This window comes from Cetorhinus maximus, chromosome 13 (assembly GCF_964194155.1).
Source record: "Cetorhinus maximus chromosome 13, sCetMax3.hap1.1, whole genome shotgun sequence".
NCBI classification, from domain to species: domain Eukaryota; kingdom Metazoa; phylum Chordata; class Chondrichthyes; order Lamniformes; family Cetorhinidae; genus Cetorhinus; species Cetorhinus maximus.
In genome coordinates this window covers 1,290,362-1,311,734 of record NC_135891.1, presented here as the reverse complement: position 1 = coordinate 1,311,734, position 21,373 = coordinate 1,290,362, and the positions used below count along the sequence as shown (strand labels likewise).

At 43.2% G+C, this 21,373-nt stretch overlaps 1 protein-coding gene across 6 annotated transcripts in view; it reads left to right on the top strand.

Moving 5' to 3' along the window:
- Nucleotides 1-15,531, top strand: part of ralgapb (Ral GTPase activating protein non-catalytic subunit beta) — a 154,822-nt gene extending 139,291 nt beyond the window's left edge. For all 6 annotated transcript variants that reach the window (XM_078554820.1, XM_078554819.1, XM_078554818.1 and 3 more), the window contains 5 exons: nucleotides 15-151; nucleotides 1,078-1,186; nucleotides 1,686-1,764; nucleotides 3,219-3,367; nucleotides 6,163-15,531. In XM_078554820.1, the coding sequence (XP_078410946.1) occupies nucleotides 15-151; nucleotides 1,078-1,186; nucleotides 1,686-1,764; nucleotides 3,219-3,367; nucleotides 6,163-6,356 (668 nt within the window). In that variant the 3' untranslated portion in view covers nucleotides 6,357-15,531. The remainder of the gene's footprint in view (nucleotides 1-14; nucleotides 152-1,077; nucleotides 1,187-1,685; nucleotides 1,765-3,218; nucleotides 3,368-6,162) is intronic.
- The last annotated feature ends 5,842 nt before the right edge of the window (nucleotides 15,532-21,373 follow it).

Here is a 21,373-nt window from a genome sequence, read left to right as displayed (position 1 = left end):
TGTTACATTTGCAGCTGACTCCTCGGAGAGTGGACTCGCATCACAGGAGGCAGAGACACAGATGGACCTACTGCCAAGCCTCCTGAAACAAACACCACTGACCTTGGAGCTCTTCCCAAACCATTCTGAAAACCTTAGCAACTCCCAAAGGGTGAGATTCTCATGATATAGCTCAGGGTTTGCAGGTTTATTCCTCCAGTAATTAAGGTGGCTTCAGTTTTGTATGCAGATATACATATGCATGAAAATCCACTCCTCCTCACCTCACCCCAAAAAGCTTGGTCACTGCATTATATCAGCAGAGCTTCCTGACAATTCACCTGATTTCTCTTCTCCACTTTCCTGATTAGGAAATGCTATATGGTGGTGGCATCATTCAGGTGAAATGTTAAACTAAGGTGTTTGTCTCCCTGCTCCTGTGGCTAAGGTTAGATAATGTTATTCATAGAGTAGCATGGACTCCTCTGCGACCTGGCCAACGTTCACCCCTAAGTTAAGGCCACTGGAATTTGGCCATTTATCTCATTACAGTTTGCCGGATCTGTTATGTGCAAACTGCCTGACATATTTCCCTACATATTAGCAATCAATGCTCTTAAATGCAATTATCACCATGACTCAGTGTAAACACTTTCACACCTGAGTCAGAAGGCTGTGGGTTCCAGGCTGACACTCCCAGGGCAGGGCTGATGGAGTGCTGCATTTTCAGGCATGCCGTCTTTCACATGTGCTTTAAACAAAGATCCCGTCTGCCTTCTAAAGTGGACATAAAAGATCCCAAGGCACTCTTCAAAGAGGATCAGGGGAATCAATATGCATCCCTCAACTGACATCACTGAAAACAGATTATCTGGTCATTCACCTCGTTGTTCCTGGAACTGTAATGTCTGCAGGTTTGTTGCCAATTTTGTTTACATTATGCAGCAACTGCACTTTAAGAGCAATTAATGGGTGTGAACTGCTTTGGGATATCCTGCAGCATGTGAAAGTTGCTATTTAAACAGAGGTTATTTCTTTTACTGTGAATCATGGAAGCCACCATTCCATTTTACTGAGTATTGTTTTTTCCTTCTAAAGCTGAGTCCTACGCACAAATCTAAGAAGCTGCCACTCGGTCGAACTGTACCTCCACTGGGCCCTGAAACAAAGGTCATTGTTGTGTGGGTCGAACGCTTTGATGACATAGGTATTGTATTTCTAAGAGGCTGTTAATAGCAGCTGTATTACTGCTTCATCTAGTACTGCTATGTATTACTGGCCCCTTTGCAGTTGTACAGCTGTAATTCATTTAGGTTATATTCAGGAAAGAATTTGTAAATTTCAGTATGGAAGTAAAGTGCTACTTCGCCACACTGCTGTAGAATTATAGTCCATGCAGCATGGGTGTTTGGCTATGTTCTTGATCTCTCAGGGACTCAGGACATGTGGAGCAGGTAGGAAAGTGGAGTTGAGGCAGAAAATCAGCCATGATCATATTGAGTGGCAGAACAGACTCAAGGGGCCGAATGGTCATCTCCTACTATGTTATGTTCTTGTAGAATCTCATACATGCTCTCACTTCCTGTCAAATCACATCATGTACAAATCCTGTCAGCCTAAGACTTCTTCAAGCCCTTTATAAAATGCCTAATACCTCTCCTGCTGTTGCATTTTAACATGTCTAATGTTTAGCGATCTTTTTCTAGAGAATTTTCCTCTGAATGATCTTCTGCCAGAGACCAGCACTGGAGTAGAGACCACTACAAATAGCAGCACATCCCTCAGGTACTTTCACTCCTGTAACTTAGTTTATTTTTTTTTAAAAAGCAATGGAATCCGTGATTAGCACACTTTCTACAGACTTAGAGATCTCCTTTTAATCAGATTTTAAGCTGTTGTTTCTGAAGTTTTAGAGGCTTCAATTTTGCACCACTGATGAGCAGGGGTTTCATTGGCTCTTTGCTGGCCCACGAGATGTTTAGAGGGGATATGAGGAAGAATTTTTTCACCCAGAGGGTGGTGGGAATCTGGGACTCGCTGCCTGAAAGGGTGGTAGAGGCAGAAACCCTCATAACACTTAAGAAGTATTTGGATGTGCACTTGCGATGCCATGGCACACAAGGCTATGGGGCTAGAGCTGGAAAACGGGATTAGAATAGTTAGATACTTGTTTGACCGGCGCAGACTCAATGGGCCAAAGGGCCTTTTCTGTGCTGTAGACCTCTGTGACTCTAAGAGGCATCTGGTGAAAGCCTCATTACGGTATTCAGTTGGGGACATGTGCTTGATACCCAGGGAAGCCTGATACATCCCTCTCTCAGCCCAAGACCAGCACTGTACACCATTAAAGCTTGTGGCAAAGCTCACTCCTGCAGGTGCACAGCCAATAGGAGAACTTGTAAAGCTTAGTTTTACTGTCATTATTTTTTGTGTTTTTGATTTTTTTTAACACTTTGGTTGTCCAGTTGCTTGTTTGGATTGGTCCTTTAGTTCAAAATCCTTTTTGCATATTAATTTAAGTTTTGAAGAGAGTTTGCCTGAAACAGATGCAATACAAGTGTTCGTTTGGGAATTTCCATTGCGACAGAGAATAAAGGGCACATATATGCTGCTGCTCAACAACAACTGATTTCCCCAACCACCATCTCAGAACCTTCCTCACTGTGGGGTTAAAGGGGCTGGGGGCTACCAGCACCACATAACCAAACAGGTATGTGAAAAATCTGATCCAATCCCTCTGCACTGGCACTGTACTGCGACACAAGAAAATTCTGTGGCTACCCATCTTTTCTGTTATTTAGGAACTTGTGCCTGTGGTGGTCATAAGATCATAATAAATGGGAGCAGGAGTAGGCCATTCGGTCCATTGAGCCTGCTCTACCATTCAATAAGATCATGATTGTGGCCTTAACTCCATTTTCCTGCCTTATCCTTGACTCCCCTGTCAATCAAAAATCTATCTAACTCCTCCTTGAATATATTCAATGACCCAGCCTCCACTGCTCTCTGAGGCAGAGAATTTCAAAGACAAATGACCCTCTGAGAGAAGAAACTCCTCCTCGTCTCCATCTTAAATGGGAGACTCCTTGAGATTCTCCCACAAAAGGAAACATCCTTTCTGTATCTGCCCTGTCAAGCCCCCTCAGAATTTTATTTGCTTCAACAAGATCAGTGAATGAGAGAATGTCTGCCTGTGCAGATTGGATTGAGCATTTTTCCTTTATCTGGTCTCGTTTTAGGACCACCACGTCAGACAAGGATGTACCGATCATTTTCATCCATCCCCTGAAGACTGGTCTCTTCAGAATAAAAGTTCAAGGAGCTACAGGGAAGTTCAGCATGGTGATTCCATTGGTTGATGGGATGGTAGTGAGTCGACGAGCATTAGGTAAGGGTGCCAACTGTCAGAGAATTGAATGTTGTACTTTATTTTGAGTCAAGTGCATAATTGTTTGCCTGTTCAAAAGTTGCAGCTCCTACTTGTCCCTCATAACCCAAGCTTCATTGCATTATTCCCACTCTCTCATGCTGTGAAGAAATGGGAAGGATATTGACATAATGTTATAGTGTCGCAGAACCAGCGTAAGGTGCCTCTTAAATTGTAGGTGCAACGTTCCATTTGCAGTGTCCCGCTATGGTGTGCAAAGCTCACTTGAACACTCCGAAGATGCACATACAACTTTAAAGCCGCTGAAATCTCATGCATTCACTGTTAATGCAAACTTGTGTTTACGACTTTGAGTTGGCCAAAGGGAGTTGCATTTAGCCCTGTAATAGTGAAATGGTCATTTGTCTACCAGCATCCAGCAGTCAAACACAAGATAAAATCCCCTGCTCACAAAAGAAGTGGCCTCTTATGCCACTGGCATTGCTTTGCTTACTTTACATGGGTCCCTGTGACACTTACTATATCAGGATAATATTGTAAATTACATGGCATATAAGTGCCTGTATTCAGAACAATGCTATCGCTAGTTTGTAAAACTGTCCCATCTTACGCAAATTCAGTCACAAGTAATGGAGGTGTTAAATCCTCTTCCACCCACATCCTGGGGGTTACCATTGACCAGAAAATGAACCGGACTAGCCACGAATGCTGTGGCTACAAGAGCAAGTCAGAGAGTGGGAATTCTGTGGCGAGTAACTCACCTCTTGACTCTCCAAATACTGTCCATCATCTGCAAGACACAAGTCAGGAGCGTGATGGAATACTCCGCACTTGCCTAGATGAGTGCAGCTCCAAGCTTGACACTATCCAGGACAAAGCAGCTCGCTTGATTGGCACCCCCTCCACAAACATTCACTCCCTCCACCACCGATGCACAGTAGCAGCAGTGTGTACCATCTACAAGATGCACTGCAGGAATTCACCAAGGCTCCTTAGACAGCACCTTCCAAACCCACGACCACGAACTTCTAGAAGGGCAAGGGCAGCAGATAGATGGGAACACCACCTGGAAGTTCCCCTCCAAGCCACTCACCATCCTGACCGGGAAATATTTCAGCATTCCTTCACTGTTGCTGGGTCAAAATCCTGGTACTACCTCCCTGACATCACATTGCGTGTACCTGCACCACATGGACTGCAGCAGTTCAAGAAGGCAGCTCACCACCACCTTCTCAAGGACAATTAGAGATGGGTAATAAATGCTGGGCTCAGCCAGCAATTCTCTCATTCCATAGCTGCTGCTGCTTTGAGAGCTTTCGACTAAAGGGTAATGTATTTCAAATAAAAAGGACCAGTACTTAGCATCCCTCTAAACTCAAATGGAAATTTCTGGTGGCTAATAACTGATCAATTGAGATAAAAAATCATTTGGCAGGAGGGTCAGGGGAAGAGAGATTTACTGAAGTTTGATTGTTCTAAACTCAGTTAATTCTCATCGTATCAAACTTAAAAGCAAGAGATTTAAATGGAGACCAGCTCAGATCTTGGGGTGCTTTTGAGTCACAAGGTCTACCTGAGTACAGCTTTACTAGTATCACAGACCCTGTCAGCTCCAGCATGGCTCACTCACTGGGCAAAAATCTGGAGTGGAAATGTCAGCAAGCCCTGGGACTGGGGGATGACCATCCTGGCTGGTCCGTGTTGAAACGTGGGAGGATGACCATTGGGTTGGTCCACGCTGTGTAGGATTGAGTACCAGGGCTGATTCATGGTGTGAAGCGGGGTCTATGTTGGTGATGGGTGATGTAAAACAAACAGATTTAGCTGGAACTCTGCAGCCTCAAAAAGAGAAGTCAGTCCAGGGCAGCAAGCTGGCTCACAGGCTGCCAGTTGGAAATGATGGGCTTGGGACAGGTGCCAGACTATATTGCCTTGTGCAGGTGGTGAGCAACAGCTGCCACAGGCTTCTGGGAAGAATGGTTGAGGTTGGAACTTATTTGAGACAGCTGGATGCTGTAATGAGGCAATGGTAAGTAAGGCTGGTGTTGAGCAAGATCAGGTTTAGATGAATTCCACCTCCCCCCTCTCACCACCTAGGAACAACATAGTGGATATGGAGCAGACTAGCAGAAAAACTAGGTAATTCTGAATTTTAAAAAGTAATTTGAAAAGGAACTGCTTTGATATGGAAAAAGGGACAGATCTTTCCTCCCTAATCAGACATTCCTTGACGTATGTGTCATTGCCCAGGCTGGCATTTATTGCCGATCCCTGAGTAGTTGGTGTGGGACTGGAGACACCTATAGACTCAGAATCGGTCAGAACGGGAGGCTTCCTTCTCGGAAGGATATTAGTGAGCCAATCGGATCTTCATGAAAATCCAGAAACTTCATGGTCAGTTCTTTTAAAAATGAACTCTCATTTTCAAGCTGCTGCATGGGGGTTTGAACTTGAGTTCTCCATAGTATGAATCAAAGGCAAGGGTTAGCAGAGCCACCATACTCACATATCTGTTAGATTCACATATGCAGTGTTTGATCAGGGTGGAGAACAAGGAAGCCTTTGACTGAGGTAACCACTCCCAGAGTTTGGTGGGGTTAAATGGCTTTTTCTTTCAATTTGTGTGTTCTTAAGATGCTCTTGTGTCTTCTGTGCCATGGATAGTGCTCAGCATGGGGACAGCCATTTGGAGAAAGGAGAGCAAATAGTTACAATGGAGGGGAGAGTGCTACTGCCCCCAATAAAATCAAAACCATGTGCTAACCTGTATGACATCTGCGTGCTTTTTGTTTCAGGGTTTTTGGTCCGACAGACAATTATAAACATCTGTCGAAGGAAGAGGCTGGAAAGTGACTCCTACAACCCTCCCCATGTAAGGAGGAAGCAGAAGATAGTAGATATTGTCCACAAATACCGCAACAAGCTTCTGGAGCCAGAATTTTACACTTCACTGTTCCAGGAAGTGGGGCCGAAATCCCTGAACCCATAGATGCACTGAGATCTATGCCAAGAGTATTTATAAGCTATTTTACTACTTAGTCAGGCACTTGGCTGCTCGAGAATGTGATGTGAAGCACCGACTGGTATCCAGAGCTCTGGAAAGCAGTATACCCCAGCTGGTTCTGTGTAAATGTGTATTAAGGACGTAAAGTTGATTTTTGAGAAATATATAAAATCCATTTTATACTGAACTGCAAGACAGCCTTACTGAACATAATTGAATTTCTGTACGATACTTGAAATCTGTATTATGTAGTGTATCTTTGATCAACTGTGTGGCAAGCTGTGCAATACTGCTGTACCCTTAGCTCCCAGACCTTGCACTGAATCCTGCACGGATAGACAGTTGTAGAGGAGAAGTGAGTTTGGGGCAGTCTCAATCCAAATACTAGTGGAAGTGATTCCACAGCACAAAATTGCCCTTACAGTTTATAGCTAGCACTAAAACAAAAAGGAACGGGGCTAGGGCTTGGAAGAAGGGAGTTATCTTTTTCATTTATCAACCTAGGTCAGTGATTTTCCTTGTTAAGACAACAGGCCACATGTGGTTGTAATCTTAATACCAAGGCACATGATTCTCCAACAGAAAACCTTTGTCCTGGAGTCACCCTGTGTGAACACAAGGATATTCTTAGTGCAGTTATCAGTTTCATGCAATCCCCAACATTTGCGCATTACCCAATGCAGGCAGAATGCGTCAACTTGCTTTTCAGTCTTCCTGATGTCCTTCCAGCTATGAACATTCATGCTGAAATGACATCGCACTCTGTACTACTCCAAGAAAGCGAGAAGGATTGTAAAAGGGATTAGCAACATGAGGAAGGGGGAGGTACAGGGGAGTGAAGAAGCCCACATAGGGTACTGATGGTAATGATTCTTTCACAGTGTCCCAACTGTGGAGCTCTCCTACAGTATGTCTGAACCTCCAGCGCTTGTAGTCAGAGATTAAACATCACTCACCCAACCCAGTTAGTTTGAGTTTGCGTTCTACCATGGAAGAGCTGTGATTTTTGTTTTTCTTTTCCCTAAAGCACCCCAGGGCAATATCCCCAAGTCATTCTATGCCCCTAGCAACCAAATGGGGCCAAATTCATGAGACAATTTCTTACTTCTCGTAACAAAAGATGAATTCAGTGTTCACCTGTGAATTGGCACTTTGCACTGGTTGTGCATTGGACTTCACATGGTACCTGGGAGTTGCCCACACGGGAATTCTTCCCTGAACATAGCAAGGCAAGAGCTCTCTCTGCCCAGTACAACTGACTAGGGACAACTTGTACCTCCAGACTGTTCAATGAAAACCATTGATCTAGGTTGTAGTTTAAAATAAAATTATCCTAAAAGTGCCCAAGTTTGTTTTGAAGCCTTCCACACACCAAGCAGAATTGCTTTTACTTTGCACAGTAATCACAAAGCATTTAAAATATTTTTACAGGTTTTATTTTTATACCTCAATAGTTTGGTCGTTTCCATTTGAGGAAATAATGGTTATTTTTAAAACCGTATCTTTGTTCCCAAAGCATTTTTTTTCATTTGATGAAGAGCCATATTAGAAATCATACAATCTGACACTTTCCAATCAAAGATCTAACAAAGCAAATAACAAACTTTAGTGAACAGTGATCAATAGCATTAAAACCCAAGATGTGGCGCTATACAGGGCCAAAAACACAAACACTCTCCCACACCTTTCAATGTCCCTTGTGTTTTTTAACACTTTCTGAATGAGCACTTACCCTCTTGCACCAGTTTTATGCTTTGTCTTAGTTGCTTAATGGGGTGTTTTTTTTTAATTAAAGGCTTACTTCAAAAATAATTTAAATGTCATGATTAGATTTTTTTTCCCCCTCAATAACCAAGCAATTAACACACGCCAGTCTCCACTTGAACACCTGGGTTGGTGAAATCTCAGTGATTAAGGATGCAGCTTGATCGATTAGCCAGCCTTGCTGAGTAAGAGAAGCAGCTGGAGAGGGCAGACAGTCTTTGCGAATCTGTCCAGTCTGATCCCGGTAATCCTTTAAGGCAACCCCAAACAATATCAGTGGTCCTAATGGTCAGCTTAGTCGCAGGGGGAGGGCAGTGGGGGGAGAGCCATGAAGATCTAACCGGTTATACTCCAGCTGTCCCCACGTGCGTGTTTGATAGTCCCACCTTGATTCATGCCAACCTGTGCCCAAGCTTAATGGGTTCTTCACCCACAGGAGATGTTTACCAACAGTCAAACAGAAACTATATTCATTTGCATTTCTCATTTGATTGATTTCTATGCAATTCAGATACCAAGAAACAGACTTTGGTGCAATACATTATTAGCCTTTTGCAATGAGTGAGTGAAGGACATAGTGAGCTAAGCAACGCATTTGTTGGAAACAGAAAATGCTGGAAATACCCAGCTGCCTGGCACTTTGTTTTTATTTCAGATTTCCAGTATCTGCAGTATTTTGCTTTTGTATTGAATGCTCTTGATGGGGCAGGAAGGGCTGGAGTAGATAGCTGCTGTAAAGGAAGATTCAACATGTTATTGACTCTTCTCAGTACAAATGTGTTAATTTTTATATTGTGCATAACCAGGATTCTCTTTTGATTACACATCTCATGCACAAAGAAATATCCTGAACACACATTCCATCTCTGCCTGAAGGTAGCACTCAGTGTGTGTGATGGAGCGAGATGATGGTTGATATTTTCTTGTATGTGAGAGCTACAGGTGGGTTGATATTGCCCCAGCCGTTTAGGACCATTGTACTTTAAATGGACAGTTTTGAAAATCAAACTTAATCAGTAAAAAGAAGCCAATCTGCCGTATATGACATTTTAAAAAGTCGTTTTTGTTGACAGCTCTTGGAGGTGCAGCTCCCATGCTCAGTTTTCGAACATTAATATCTGGGCGAGTAATGTTGCTATCGAGTATGGGACCATAGAAAAGTTACAGCACAGAAAGAGGCCATTGAGCCCATCATGTCTGCACCAGCCGAAAAAGAACATTTTTTTTTAAAACTAGCTGCCCATTTTAATCCCACCTTCCAGCGCCTGGTCCGTAGCCTTGCAGTTTCCCCCTCCACCAGCAAACCAGGCAGTGAACTCCAAACACCCATCACCCTCTGGGTGAAGACGTTTTTCCTCGCGCCCCTAATCGTTCTACCAATCACCTTAAATCTGTGCTCCCGGTAACTGACCTCTCTGCTAGAGGAACAGGACATCCCGGTCTGCTCTATCTAGGCCCCTCATAATCTTGTACACCTCAATCAGGCCACCCCTCAGTTTCCTCATACCTGCAATTTTCAAGCCCTGCCAACATTCTTGTAGATCTCCTCTGCCCTCTCACCAGGGCAATTATGTCCTCCTTGTAATGTGGCAACCAGAACTGTGCACATAATTCCAGCTGTGGCCTAACCAGCGTTTTATACAGTTCCATCATTACATCCCTGCTTTTGTATTCAATACCTCACCCAATAAAGAAGAGCATCCCATTTGCTTTCTTTGCCACCTGTCCTGCCACCTTCAGGGACCTGTGGACATGCACACCAAGCCCTCTCACTTCCTCTACCACCCCCCTGCCAGTATCCTCCTATTTACTTTGTATTCTCTTGCTTTGTTTGCCTTCTCTAAATGTTTTACCTCACACTTCTCTGGATTGAATTCCATCTGCCACATTTCTGCCCATTCAACCAAACCATTGATATCATTCTGAAGACAACAGCTATCCTTTTCACTATCAACTACATGGCCGACTTTTGTGCCACCTGCAAATTTCCCAACCGTGCCACCGACATTTAAGTCCAAATCATTAATATAGACCTCAAACAGCAAGGGCCCCAACACTGTGCCCATGGAACGCCACTGGAAACCACTTTCCATTCGCAAAAACATCCATAGACCATTACCCTTTGTTTCCTGTCACTGAGTCAATTGTGGATCCAACTCACCACCTTCCCCTGTATCCCATGGGATCTCACTCTTCTGACCAGTCTGCCATGTGGGACCTTGTCAAATGCCTGACTGAAATCCATGTAGACAACATCCACTGCACTACCTTCATCAATCTTCCTTGTTCCTTCCTCAAAAAATTTGATTAAGTTAGTAAGACACAAACTTCCGCTAATAAAACCGTGCTGACTATCCCTGATTAATCCGTGCCTTTCCAAGTGACAGTTTATCCAGTGTCTCAGAATTGATTCTAATAATTTGCCCACCACTGAAGTCAGACTGACCGGCCTATAATTATTTGGCCTATACCTCACACCCGTTTTAAATAAAGGTACAACGTTGGCAGACCTCCAATCCTCTGGTACCTCGCCTGTATCTAGTGAGAATTGGAAAATGATCCTAAGAGCATCCGCTATTTCCTCCCTGGCTTCCTTTAACAGCCTGAGATACAATCCATCCAGCCCTGGTGTTTATCCACCTTCAAGGACTTCCTCTCTCACTATGCTTACTGTATCAAAATTTCACACTCCTCTCTAGCTAGAATGTCTGCATCATCCCTCTTAGTGAAGACAGAGGCAAAGTACTCATTGAGAAACCTGCCACATCTTCAGCATCAATGCACAAGGCCCAACTCTCTCCTTAGTTATTCTCTTGCTCTTAATGTACTAGTAAAGCATCTTTGGGTTTTCTTTGATTTTACCTGCCAATATTTTTCATAACCTCTCTCTGCTTTCCCAATTACCTTCATTATTTCACCCCTGTACTTTCTATACTCCTCTAGGCTTTCTACAGTATTAAGTTTTTTGTGACTGTCATAAGCTTCCTTTTTCTGCTTTATCTTACCCTGTATACTTCTAGATAACCAGGGGGCTCTGGATTTGGCAGAACTGCCTCTTTTCTTTGTGAGGACATGTATACACTGTATTGTGTGAATCTTAATTTCAATTGTAAAAGCAAAAATGTGATGCAGATCCATTTCATGCAGTGAAACACAAGTATTCACGCAGATTTCATATTAATGGGAGCGTGAATAATTTCAAAATAGGGCTTCTGTGGGGTCTCTCTGTTGCCACGTTCATATTAATCTTTATCACATTTCCATAGTGGTGAGTAGTTTTGCTCTTTCAGAATGCAGTAACCTAATGCTAGATTAAATTAACAGAATTTAAGCCAAATAGGCTGAAACTCCAAAGATGTATATACCTGTTGGTAATGGAACCCATTTGTTGGTTTTAAGTCAGCTCAGAGATGATTGACTGACAGTTTCATTCTGTCCTTGCTAAACCCACAACTTCAACTATTCAAATTGATTGGATAGTGTGATTGACCTGCACGTTCTCCCAGTCCTTGATTGTTCAAAGAAGGCTATTTATCTGTCCAAATGTGGAATCCTGTTTATATTCCTGTTCATAAAGCTCACTTGACGATTTGAGCGATTTGAAGTTTTGGGGTTTCTTTTTTTTTGCAAATCAGCTGCAGACGGTCAGCATTCTTTAGGTAACCAAATAATCACAAGTGCTGGAAATGCACAACAGGTGGGAAAGCAATTTACTCCAATCCTTTAGAAGTTGCCTCCAGAGATATTTAATGCAGAATGAGTGTATTAAACCCCACTACACCAAGCCACATGCCCGAGTGACAGGCCAATGAGATCCTCTCCCAGAAATGCCCAAGCCCAGACCTGCCTTTCTCTTCCAGGCCTGACCTGGTCTTGCAAAGTTTGAAGTTCTATTAAGGATGTTATCTGGCTAATATCTGTGGCATTATTTCAGGAGTCTACTCCTTAACTTGCTCCCAGCAAATGTTGACTTTTTTTGCACGTTGTGTGCATGTTTTATTTAAGAAGAGAACATTAATAGACCATTGTCCCTTAGAAATTGAAGCTAAAACTAAGTGACACTATGTTTAGTTTCTTAAAATGTATCCCCAAAAAAATTAACCCAGGAGGGAGATCCCAACAGGGACGGTTGTCAAGGAGTTTATTTCTGGAATTTGGTGGGGTCAGTTCTCCACCTCCCAGCAACTTTTTGTTTTCATTCCTATCTGCTTCTTGTCTCCCTCCCTCCATCTCTTTCTCCCCCACCCCCCAACCACCCTCCATCCCCTCACACACACAATCTTCCTGCTGTTGTGCTAGGTGGGCACAGGAAGGGCTTTGATTATCTTGTCTATTGCTGTTTGGGAGCTTGCTGTGCATTAATTGGCTGCTGTGTTTTCTACATTGCAACAATGACAATGCTTAACAATTATTTCATTGACTGTGAAGCGCTTAGACGCACCCTGAGGCTGTGAAAAGCACTATATAAATGCAAGTCCTTCTCGCTGTGCCTGTATTACTCAATGTTGCCAGAAGGCAGGTTTGATGATGGTGCTTGGGTTCTGGTGCACTTGCACTCAGTGTTCAAGTCAAGTTGATGCTCCCACCACCCACAAACTGATCCTAACAGACCAGCAAGATTTGCCTGCTCACAGCTGGCAGTCATCTGTCCAGCTCTAGATTTCCACTTTGTCCTGTTTCATTTTTTAACAGCTGTTGTATTTATTTCTGATGCCTGTAACTGTGTCAGCACCTGCAATAATGGAGCTTTCCCCAGGTTAGACTGAAACCTTGTTTACTCAATTCTGGTAATGTCTTGTTGGGAGGTTTTGAGCATATTCTCTATCCCTCTGCAAAGACACTGACTCTAGCTCTGATATCTTGCTTAAGTGACGAGTCCCACTGTATGAAGCTAGGTTGAGGCAGAACCCAAGTAAACGTGCACTGTCCAGTTGGAGTGGCTAGATAGGATTCAGAACAAAGAACCCTTATGTTTCTCAATCACCACCACCCACCACATCCTCCAACCCCTTTCCCCAAACCCAGGATCACTAACGTCAATTGTCTACCACAAGCTGCACTGAAATCGGTTAATTCAGTGCAAACCTGGAATGGGACCTTGGACATCATGTGTTGTGTTCCAAGTTAATAGCAGAATTCCAATGTGCTGGACTGTTTAGGTTTAGTAATACATTGCACAAACTATGCCCTGCTGTTTGATGCACTAAATATTAAGGAGAGCTATGGACTTGTACAAGCCATTGCACACATTGCTTTTGAGTAGTGGTAAGGGGAGGTATCTGCAGTTGGCTTGGATGGTGGTTTTTTATTGTCTTGTAACTTAATATCCCTTCTGCCCATTATTAGCTTGTGGTCACCATTTGGATTTTTTTCTTAAACTGGCCATTCTGGACTCCCCTTATAGCTCAACAGGGCCAGTCCCCAGTCCATGTTGAGTTAGCTGGTCTCACTGTATATGAAAGTTGGAATATAATTGGCCTCTACCATTTTGGGACAGGAAAAGAAATTTTGCCAGGGTCCACACTCCTGATGGCTCACATTTGTGAACATCAAAGGATAGGCTCAACTGTGATCCCCTCCTGCCAAGGCTTCCACATAAAAGATGACCATTTAACACTGAGGTACCAATGAATCATCCTCCAGTACATAGCAACAGCTTCAGGATAGAAGACTGAGAGTTGGCGCTTAGTGAGACCTGTCTGTTGATGTAAGGCTAGCGGAGGCATGGACACTCTGCTTGTACATTCAGCTTAAACATCACCCTCCAACAATAAACTTGTTTCATTTGTTTTTGACTCAGGTTCCCAACACTATAACCTTAGTTTAGAACCTCAGACATCCCTCAATTTTGTGCGCTATAGTGGTCAGGGATTGTACAGAATACATCTATATTGAAACAAAGGGCGATTGTAATGTTTAGACCCTGAATTAAGAAATTCTATTTTCATTTTTATTCAGCTGGTGGAGTTGGGGAGGTGGTGGGTGGAGGAGGAGTGAGACTTGTAACCAAACCTCATCTACACAACCAGTGTTCTGGTATCAACTCTCCTGCAGAGTGGGATGCCATGTTAGGACGCACTCTCCTACCACTAGCTTTCATGTTGGCAAGGTGTATGGCACCAAAGCAAGTGATTAACCTGAAGCCATGTTTTCTGTGGATAACTGGAGTCACTGGTTGGCATCTGCAGCATGGTGCTGGCAACAGCTCAGCGGGTAGGTACCCAGAGAGTGAATGTAACAGCATCCTGCTGCATCCTCATGAAACTCTTGATATTAGGCTTTGGGATCATCTCTGTTCAAAAGCCAGACCAGTTAAATTCCCTTTTCCTGAAAACCTCCCTCATGACCATTTAACCCAATATAGCTGGACAACACACTTTGCTCTAATTCATGCTCTGGATTTACCAAGATGTTGCCTGGGCTGGAGAGTTTTAGTTATGAGGAGAGATTGGATAGACTGGGGTTATTTTCCCTGGAGCAGAGGAGATTGAGGGGGGACGTGATTGAGGGGTATAAAATTATAGATAGGGTAGACAGGAAGGAACTCTTCCACTTGGAGGGATCAATAACCAGGGGGCATAGATTTAAGGTAAGGGGCAGGGGGTTTAGAGGGGATGTGAGGAAGAATTTTTTCACCCAGAGCATGGTGGGAATCTGGAACTCACTGCCTGAAAGGATGGTAGAGGCAGAAACCCTCATAACATTTAAGAAGTATTTGGATGTGCACTTGCGATGCCATGGCATACAAGGCTATGGGCCTAGTGCTGGAAAATGGGATTAAAATAGTTAAGTACTTGCCTGACCAGTGCAGACTTGATGGGCTGAAGGGCCTTTTTCTGTGCTGTAGACCTCTATGACTCTGAATTTCTGGCAAATTCATAGGAAACATTCACCATACACATCAGCCACGAAAGAGGCAATGGGACAATGGCACTTTGCTCCAGTGAATAATTCAACTGACTGTCAGGAGAAATCCCCAAACTATTGTGTATTTTCTAGTAGCTTCTCGTCCTGGGCAGCTCTAGAAGCTTCAGCTGTCTGGGATTATGTCTTTTCGTTTTAATTCACAGGTCAGGCTCGGTGTTCAGAAGAAATTGTGTACAATCATTATGAAAATGAGCATCAAGATAATCTGGCATGAAGGGTAATTTAAAAGTATTGTATTTTCTGTAAATAATGCTGGCTTCAATCTGAGATGTACAGTAAAAGGAGGATCTGTGTAAATAGTGTGCAGCAGACTAGGTTGTTTTTGTCTTCAGTACCTAATCTCTCTCCTTGCTAGGATTGGCACAAAGAGCTTGTTTGTATTTATACCAGTTCTGTGTATCAAAGAGAAATGTACTGATATTGAATGTATTATCTCATGTATTCAATAAAATTTCAAGGAGCTTCTTAACCCCGTACCCTTATTAGAAAGGGCTGGCAAGAGTGAGCTGGAATTTAAATGGATTCTAAGCAAAATTCCAGTTCTTCAGAGAAAGCCTTTTCTGAGACGCATTTCCATTGGTGTTAGCAGTGAGTGTGGATGGGCGATTTGATTGTGAAAGGCACTACGCTTACCATTTCCAGCGCAGATCACTTGGATAACAATCTGGAGAGGGAGCCCTGGCAGATGATTTTAAGCTTCCCCTCACCCGGGGTGTTTGGGGGGGGCGGGGAGAGGAGTTGTTGGTCATCGGCTAACACGTAAGAATCACGTCCTGGGAGTTGATCTGAGAATCATCGTGGTCTGCAAGGCCTGATCCTAAACCTTACCATTGTCATTACTACAACATTCTCTGATCCACTGCACTTCACTGTCAGAGTACCATCACCACAAGCACTACAGTGGATCGTGCAGACAGTTCACCTCAGGACAACTAGGAATGGACAATAAGTACCAACCTTGCCAGCATCACTCACATGGAGAGCAGGTGAGCTATCTGAGAGTTTCAACCTAACAACAAATATAATTATTCAGCAAAATAACAAATTAGTGAGTGGCAATATTCAAATGTAATAAGATATTGCACACATTCATCTTGTAAATGTAATTTTTAAAAGCTTCACCATTAGGTTTGTATACCTCAGCAAGATTTTTATTTTGCTACTGATTGAAAGTTAACTGTTGGATTAAAGTGGGGAAATTATCTTTTCCCTTTTACTGAAGTTTCAACTCTGTCTTTGTCACCTCAAGGTGTCATTTTCTCCAATTTTTTTTTGCCTGTCCCAGGAGGTTACATGTCTCTCTGGTATCACCACAGAGTACCTCCTGTGGTGAAAACGTGCCTGTGGAGTCTTTTAACGTGGGGTGGGCTATTGTGCTGCAGTTACCATGTGGTTCTGGCTGACCCGGAGACTCCCGCTCTTCCCACCAGAGGCGCATTGAAAGGATTTCCAGGTTAATTATAAGCCTGTTTGGCCACATTATGAACTCACCTTCCATGGTATAAAACCCTGGAGTGGGACTCAAACCTGGAGCTTCTGGCTCAGAGGCAGGGACGTTACCCACTGTGCCACAGAGAAGTGGGAGGATGTACTGGTAGCCATGATTCTTAGCTGCATTATGACTATTTGGCACAATCAGACAGTTGTCAGCTTTCCCTGCTCAGCCTTTCACAAAATTCAACTTACTTGGAGCAGTCATCCCTATCCTTGCTAGTCTCCTGCTCTACCTGCACCAGCTTTTTAAAATATAAAATCCTTGACCTGGCTTCAACTTATTTTATGGCTCTAGCTGATCTGGGTAAACTTCACCAGCTCCAAGTTGCAATGCATACCCTTCACTCTTTCAAAACTGCTATTATAATCCCAACCCTTTCATTAGTGGTAGAGTACCTGAAGCCTGGAATTCTCCCTGAACCCTTCCCCCAATTGCACCCTCCCCCACCCCCCCATTACTAACATACTCCACATTCAAAAGCCTCCTCAAACTTCCTTCTGTAGGCCTGAAATCTCATCTTTCTCTAGTTTCACTCCTATCTCCCCTCATGTCCTCACTGAGTTCATCATGACCATGAGACCCACCTGCTCTCTCAACCCTATTGCCACTAAACTCCTGACCCCACAACTTCCCCTCCTGGTCCCCATGTTATCTGATACTGTAAATAGCTCAGTCTCTTCAGGTGCTGCTCCTCCTTTAAATCTGCTATCATCACCACTCTCCGAAAAAAAATAGAAACAGGAGTAGGCCATTCAGCCCATCGACCCTGCTCCACCCATGGCCAATCTGCAGAACTAATTGTGGCCTTAACCCCATTTTCCTGTCTGCCCCATAAGCCTTGACCCCCCTTGTCAATCAAAAATCTGTCTAACTCAACCCTGAACATATTCAATGACCCAGCTTCCACTGCTCACTGGGGAAGAGAATTCCAAACACTAATGACCCTCAGAGAAGAAATACCTCTTCATCTCCATCTTAATTGGGAGTCACCTTATTTTTAAATTGTGCCCCCTAGTTCTAGACTCCCCCAAGAGAGGAAACATCTCGGCATCTACCCTGCCAAGCCCCTTTAGAATCTTGTGTTTCAATAAGATCACCTCCCATTCTTCTAAACTTCAGTGGATACAGGCCCAACCTACTCGATCTTTCCTCATGCACGAACCTCTAACTCCTGGATCCTTATATTTGTCACAGCTGTCAAAATGTGAGCAGAGTTTTCAGAGCAGCTTATTGGTTGCGGATTGGCCTGAAGCCTCAGTGAGATGGGAGCTCTAAATAAAAAGATTTCTTTTTTCAGCTTTGTAGTTACAGAGCATTAACCAGGCAGAGGAAAGCCTGAAGGAAGAGCTGTGTAATTGTAATAATGTTAAGTTAACACAGTGCAGTGGAGGTATGTCCTCTACTGGGCGCGCTCTTCATTTCTTGCTGCTTTTGTTTTTGTTTGTATCTGGGGTCACATTCCATTTTAACACTTGAAAATTAGTATTGGAAAATAGTTTGAGAATCTAAGAATACAACAATGTATTTACCGTTATGCATAATTAGCCCTCTCTCTGTTTGTAAACACCCCCTATATGTATTTGCCCTGGGTTTACTGATGCATTATTAGATCTGTGGAAAATTAGTTTTCTTTGTTTTTTGTGAAAAATTAATTTCACAAATTGATTAAGGAGAAAACATGTCGATAATTTTCTTCTGAAATTTTCTCCCAGACAGATCCTGCTGTAGGCTTTCAGCTAATTAATACAATTCTGTTGATTCGAACAGTGATGAAGTAAAACTCAGATCATTGACAGGATTAATAAATCTGTGTCACTGCATATTGAACTGTTAATATCACAAAACAACCCAAACACACCTCATCTCCATGGGTTATTAATTTAAGTTAAAAGCATGTCCAACTAGCCCCAGATATAAATACTATAATACATTTTTATGTCAATCAATTGAGGAACACAGGAGCAGGCTTAAGCCATTCAGCCCTTTGAGCTGGCTTCAACATTCAATAAGATTGTGGCTGATATACTTGTGGCTTCAACTCCACTTTCCTGTCTGCCCTCCATAACCCTCAACAATCAAAAATCTGTCTAACTCAGCCTTGAATAAATTCAATGGCCCGGCCTCCACTGCTCTGGGGAAGAGAATTCTACACACAACCCCCTGAGAGAAGAAAATTCTCCTCATCTCAGTCTTAACAAGGAGACCTCTCATTCTTAAACTGTGTTCCCCAGTTCTAGTCTCCCCAACAAGTGGAAACATCCTCCTGGTATCCACCCTATCCAGTCCCCTCAGGATCTCATATGTTTCAATAACACCACCTCTCATTCTTCTAAACTCCAATGGGTATAGATTCAACCTGTTCAACCTTTCTCCATAAGGTAAGCCCTTCATCCCAGGAATGAGTCGCGTGAACCTTCTCTGAACTGCTTCTAGTGCAATTATATCATTTTTCAAATAAGGAGACCAAAACTGTACACAGCACTGTAGAATGTGGTCTCACCAAGGCCCTGTACAGCTGCAGTAAAACTTCCCTACTTTTATATTCCATTTGCCTTCCTAATCACTTGCTGCATCTGCATACTAACTTCTTGTGATCCATGTACCAGGGCACCCAGATCGCTTTGTGCCACCGTGTTCTGCAATCTCTCTCCATATAAATAAGATGCTGCTTTTCTATTCTTCCTGACAAAGGTGACAAGTTCAGATTTTCCCACATTTTACTCCATCTGCCAAACATTTGCCCAATGCTTAATCTGTCTATATCCCTTTGCAGACTCTCTACCTCCTCTTGACAACTTACTTTCCTACCTATCTTGGTGTCAATGGCAAATTTAGCTACCGTACATTTTCTCCCTTCATCCAAATCATTTGTATAGATTGTAAATTGTTGAGACACCGGCACTGATCCCTGTGGCACTCCACTTGTTACAGCTTGCCTACCTGAACATTTTTTAATATTTTTTCATGGGATGTGGGCATCACTGACTAGGCTAGCATTTATTTCCCATCCCTAATTGCCCCTTGAGAAGGTGGTGGTGAGCTGCCTTCTTGAACCGCTGCAGTCCATGTGATGTAGGTACACCCACAGTGCTCTTAGGAAGGGAGTTCCAGGATTTTGACCCAGTGACAGTGAAGGAACGGCCAATATATTTCCAAGTCAGGATGGTGAGTGACTTGGAGGGGAACTTCCAGGCGGTGGTGTTCCCATCTATCCGCTGTCCTTGTCCTTCTAGATGGTAGTGGTCGTGCGTTTGGAAGGTACTGTCGAAGGAGCCTTGGTGAGTTGCTGCAGTAGATGGTACACACTGCTGCTACTGTGCATCAGTGGTGGAGGGAGTGAATGTTTGTGGATGTGGTGCCAATCACACGGGCTGCTTTGTCCTAGATGGTGTTGAGCTTCTCAAGTGTTGTTGGAGCTGCACTCATCCAGGCAAGTGGAGAGTATTCCATCACACTCCTGACTTGTGCCTTGTAGATGGTGGACAGGCTTTGGAAAGTCAGGAGGTGAGTTACTCGTCACAGGATTCCTAGCCTCTGACCTGCTCTTGTAGCCACAGTATTTATATGGCTAGTCCAGATTCGTTTCTGGTCAATGGTAACCCCCCCCCAGGATGTTGATAGTGGGGGATTCAGTAATGGTAATGCCATTGAACATCAAGGGACGATGGTTGGATTCTCTCTTGTTGGAGATGGTCATTGCCTGGCATTTGTGTGGCTTGAATGTTACTTGCCACTTGTTAACCCAAGCCTGGATATTGTCCAGATCTTGCTGCATATAGACACAGACTATTTTAGTATCTGATGAGTCAGGAATGTTGCTGAACATTGTACAATCAACCACAAACACCCCCACTTCTGACCTTGTGAAGAAGGGAAGGTAATTGCAACATTTGAAAAAGGTTGGGTCTTGGACACCCTGGGGGACTCCTGCAGCAATGCCCCGGGACTGATAGGATTGGCATTCAACAACCACAACAAAGACTAATTTATCTCTACTCTCTGCTTCTTGTTAGCTAACCAATCCTTTGTTAAATGTGTTACCCCCTACACCATGTACTCTTGTGAAGTAACCTTTGATGTGGATCCTTTTGGAAATCTAAATACATCACATCTACAGGTTCCCCTTTATAGATCTTGCTTGTTACTTCCTCAAAAAACTCTAATAAATTAGCTAAACATGATTTCCCTTTCACAAAGCCATGTTGACTTTGCCTGATCCCACTATGAAAAATATCCTGCTATAGCCTCCTTAACAATGGATTCTAGCAATTTCCCTATGATAGATGTTAGGCTAACTGGCCTGTAGTTTCCTGCTTTCTGTCTCCCTCCTTTCTTGAGTAAAGGTGTTATATTTTTCTATTTTCCAATCTGCTGGGACCCTTCCAGTTTCTGAGGAAGTTTGGAAGATTGTGACCAATGCCTCTACTATCCCTGCAGCTACCTTTCTAAGACCCTAGGATGCAGGCTATCTGATCCTGGGGGCTTGTCAGTCTTTAGGTCTAATAATTTTCCCAGTACCTTTTCCCTGGTGATGGCGATTGTTTTAATTTCCTCCCTCCCTTTTGGCTCTTGTTTATCAAGTATCTTTGGGAAGTTTTCTAAATCTTCTACAGTGAAGACTTTTTTTTCGTAATTCTTTGCTGGTTCTTAAAATCTGACAAATGTTCTGACCTACCACTAATCTTTGCAGATTTGTACAGTGTTTCATTCAATTAGATATTATCCTTAACTTTATTTAACCACTAATGATGTATCCTTCTCAAAGAGTCTTTCTTTCTCACTGGGATACATCTTTACTGAGAGTTATTAAATATCT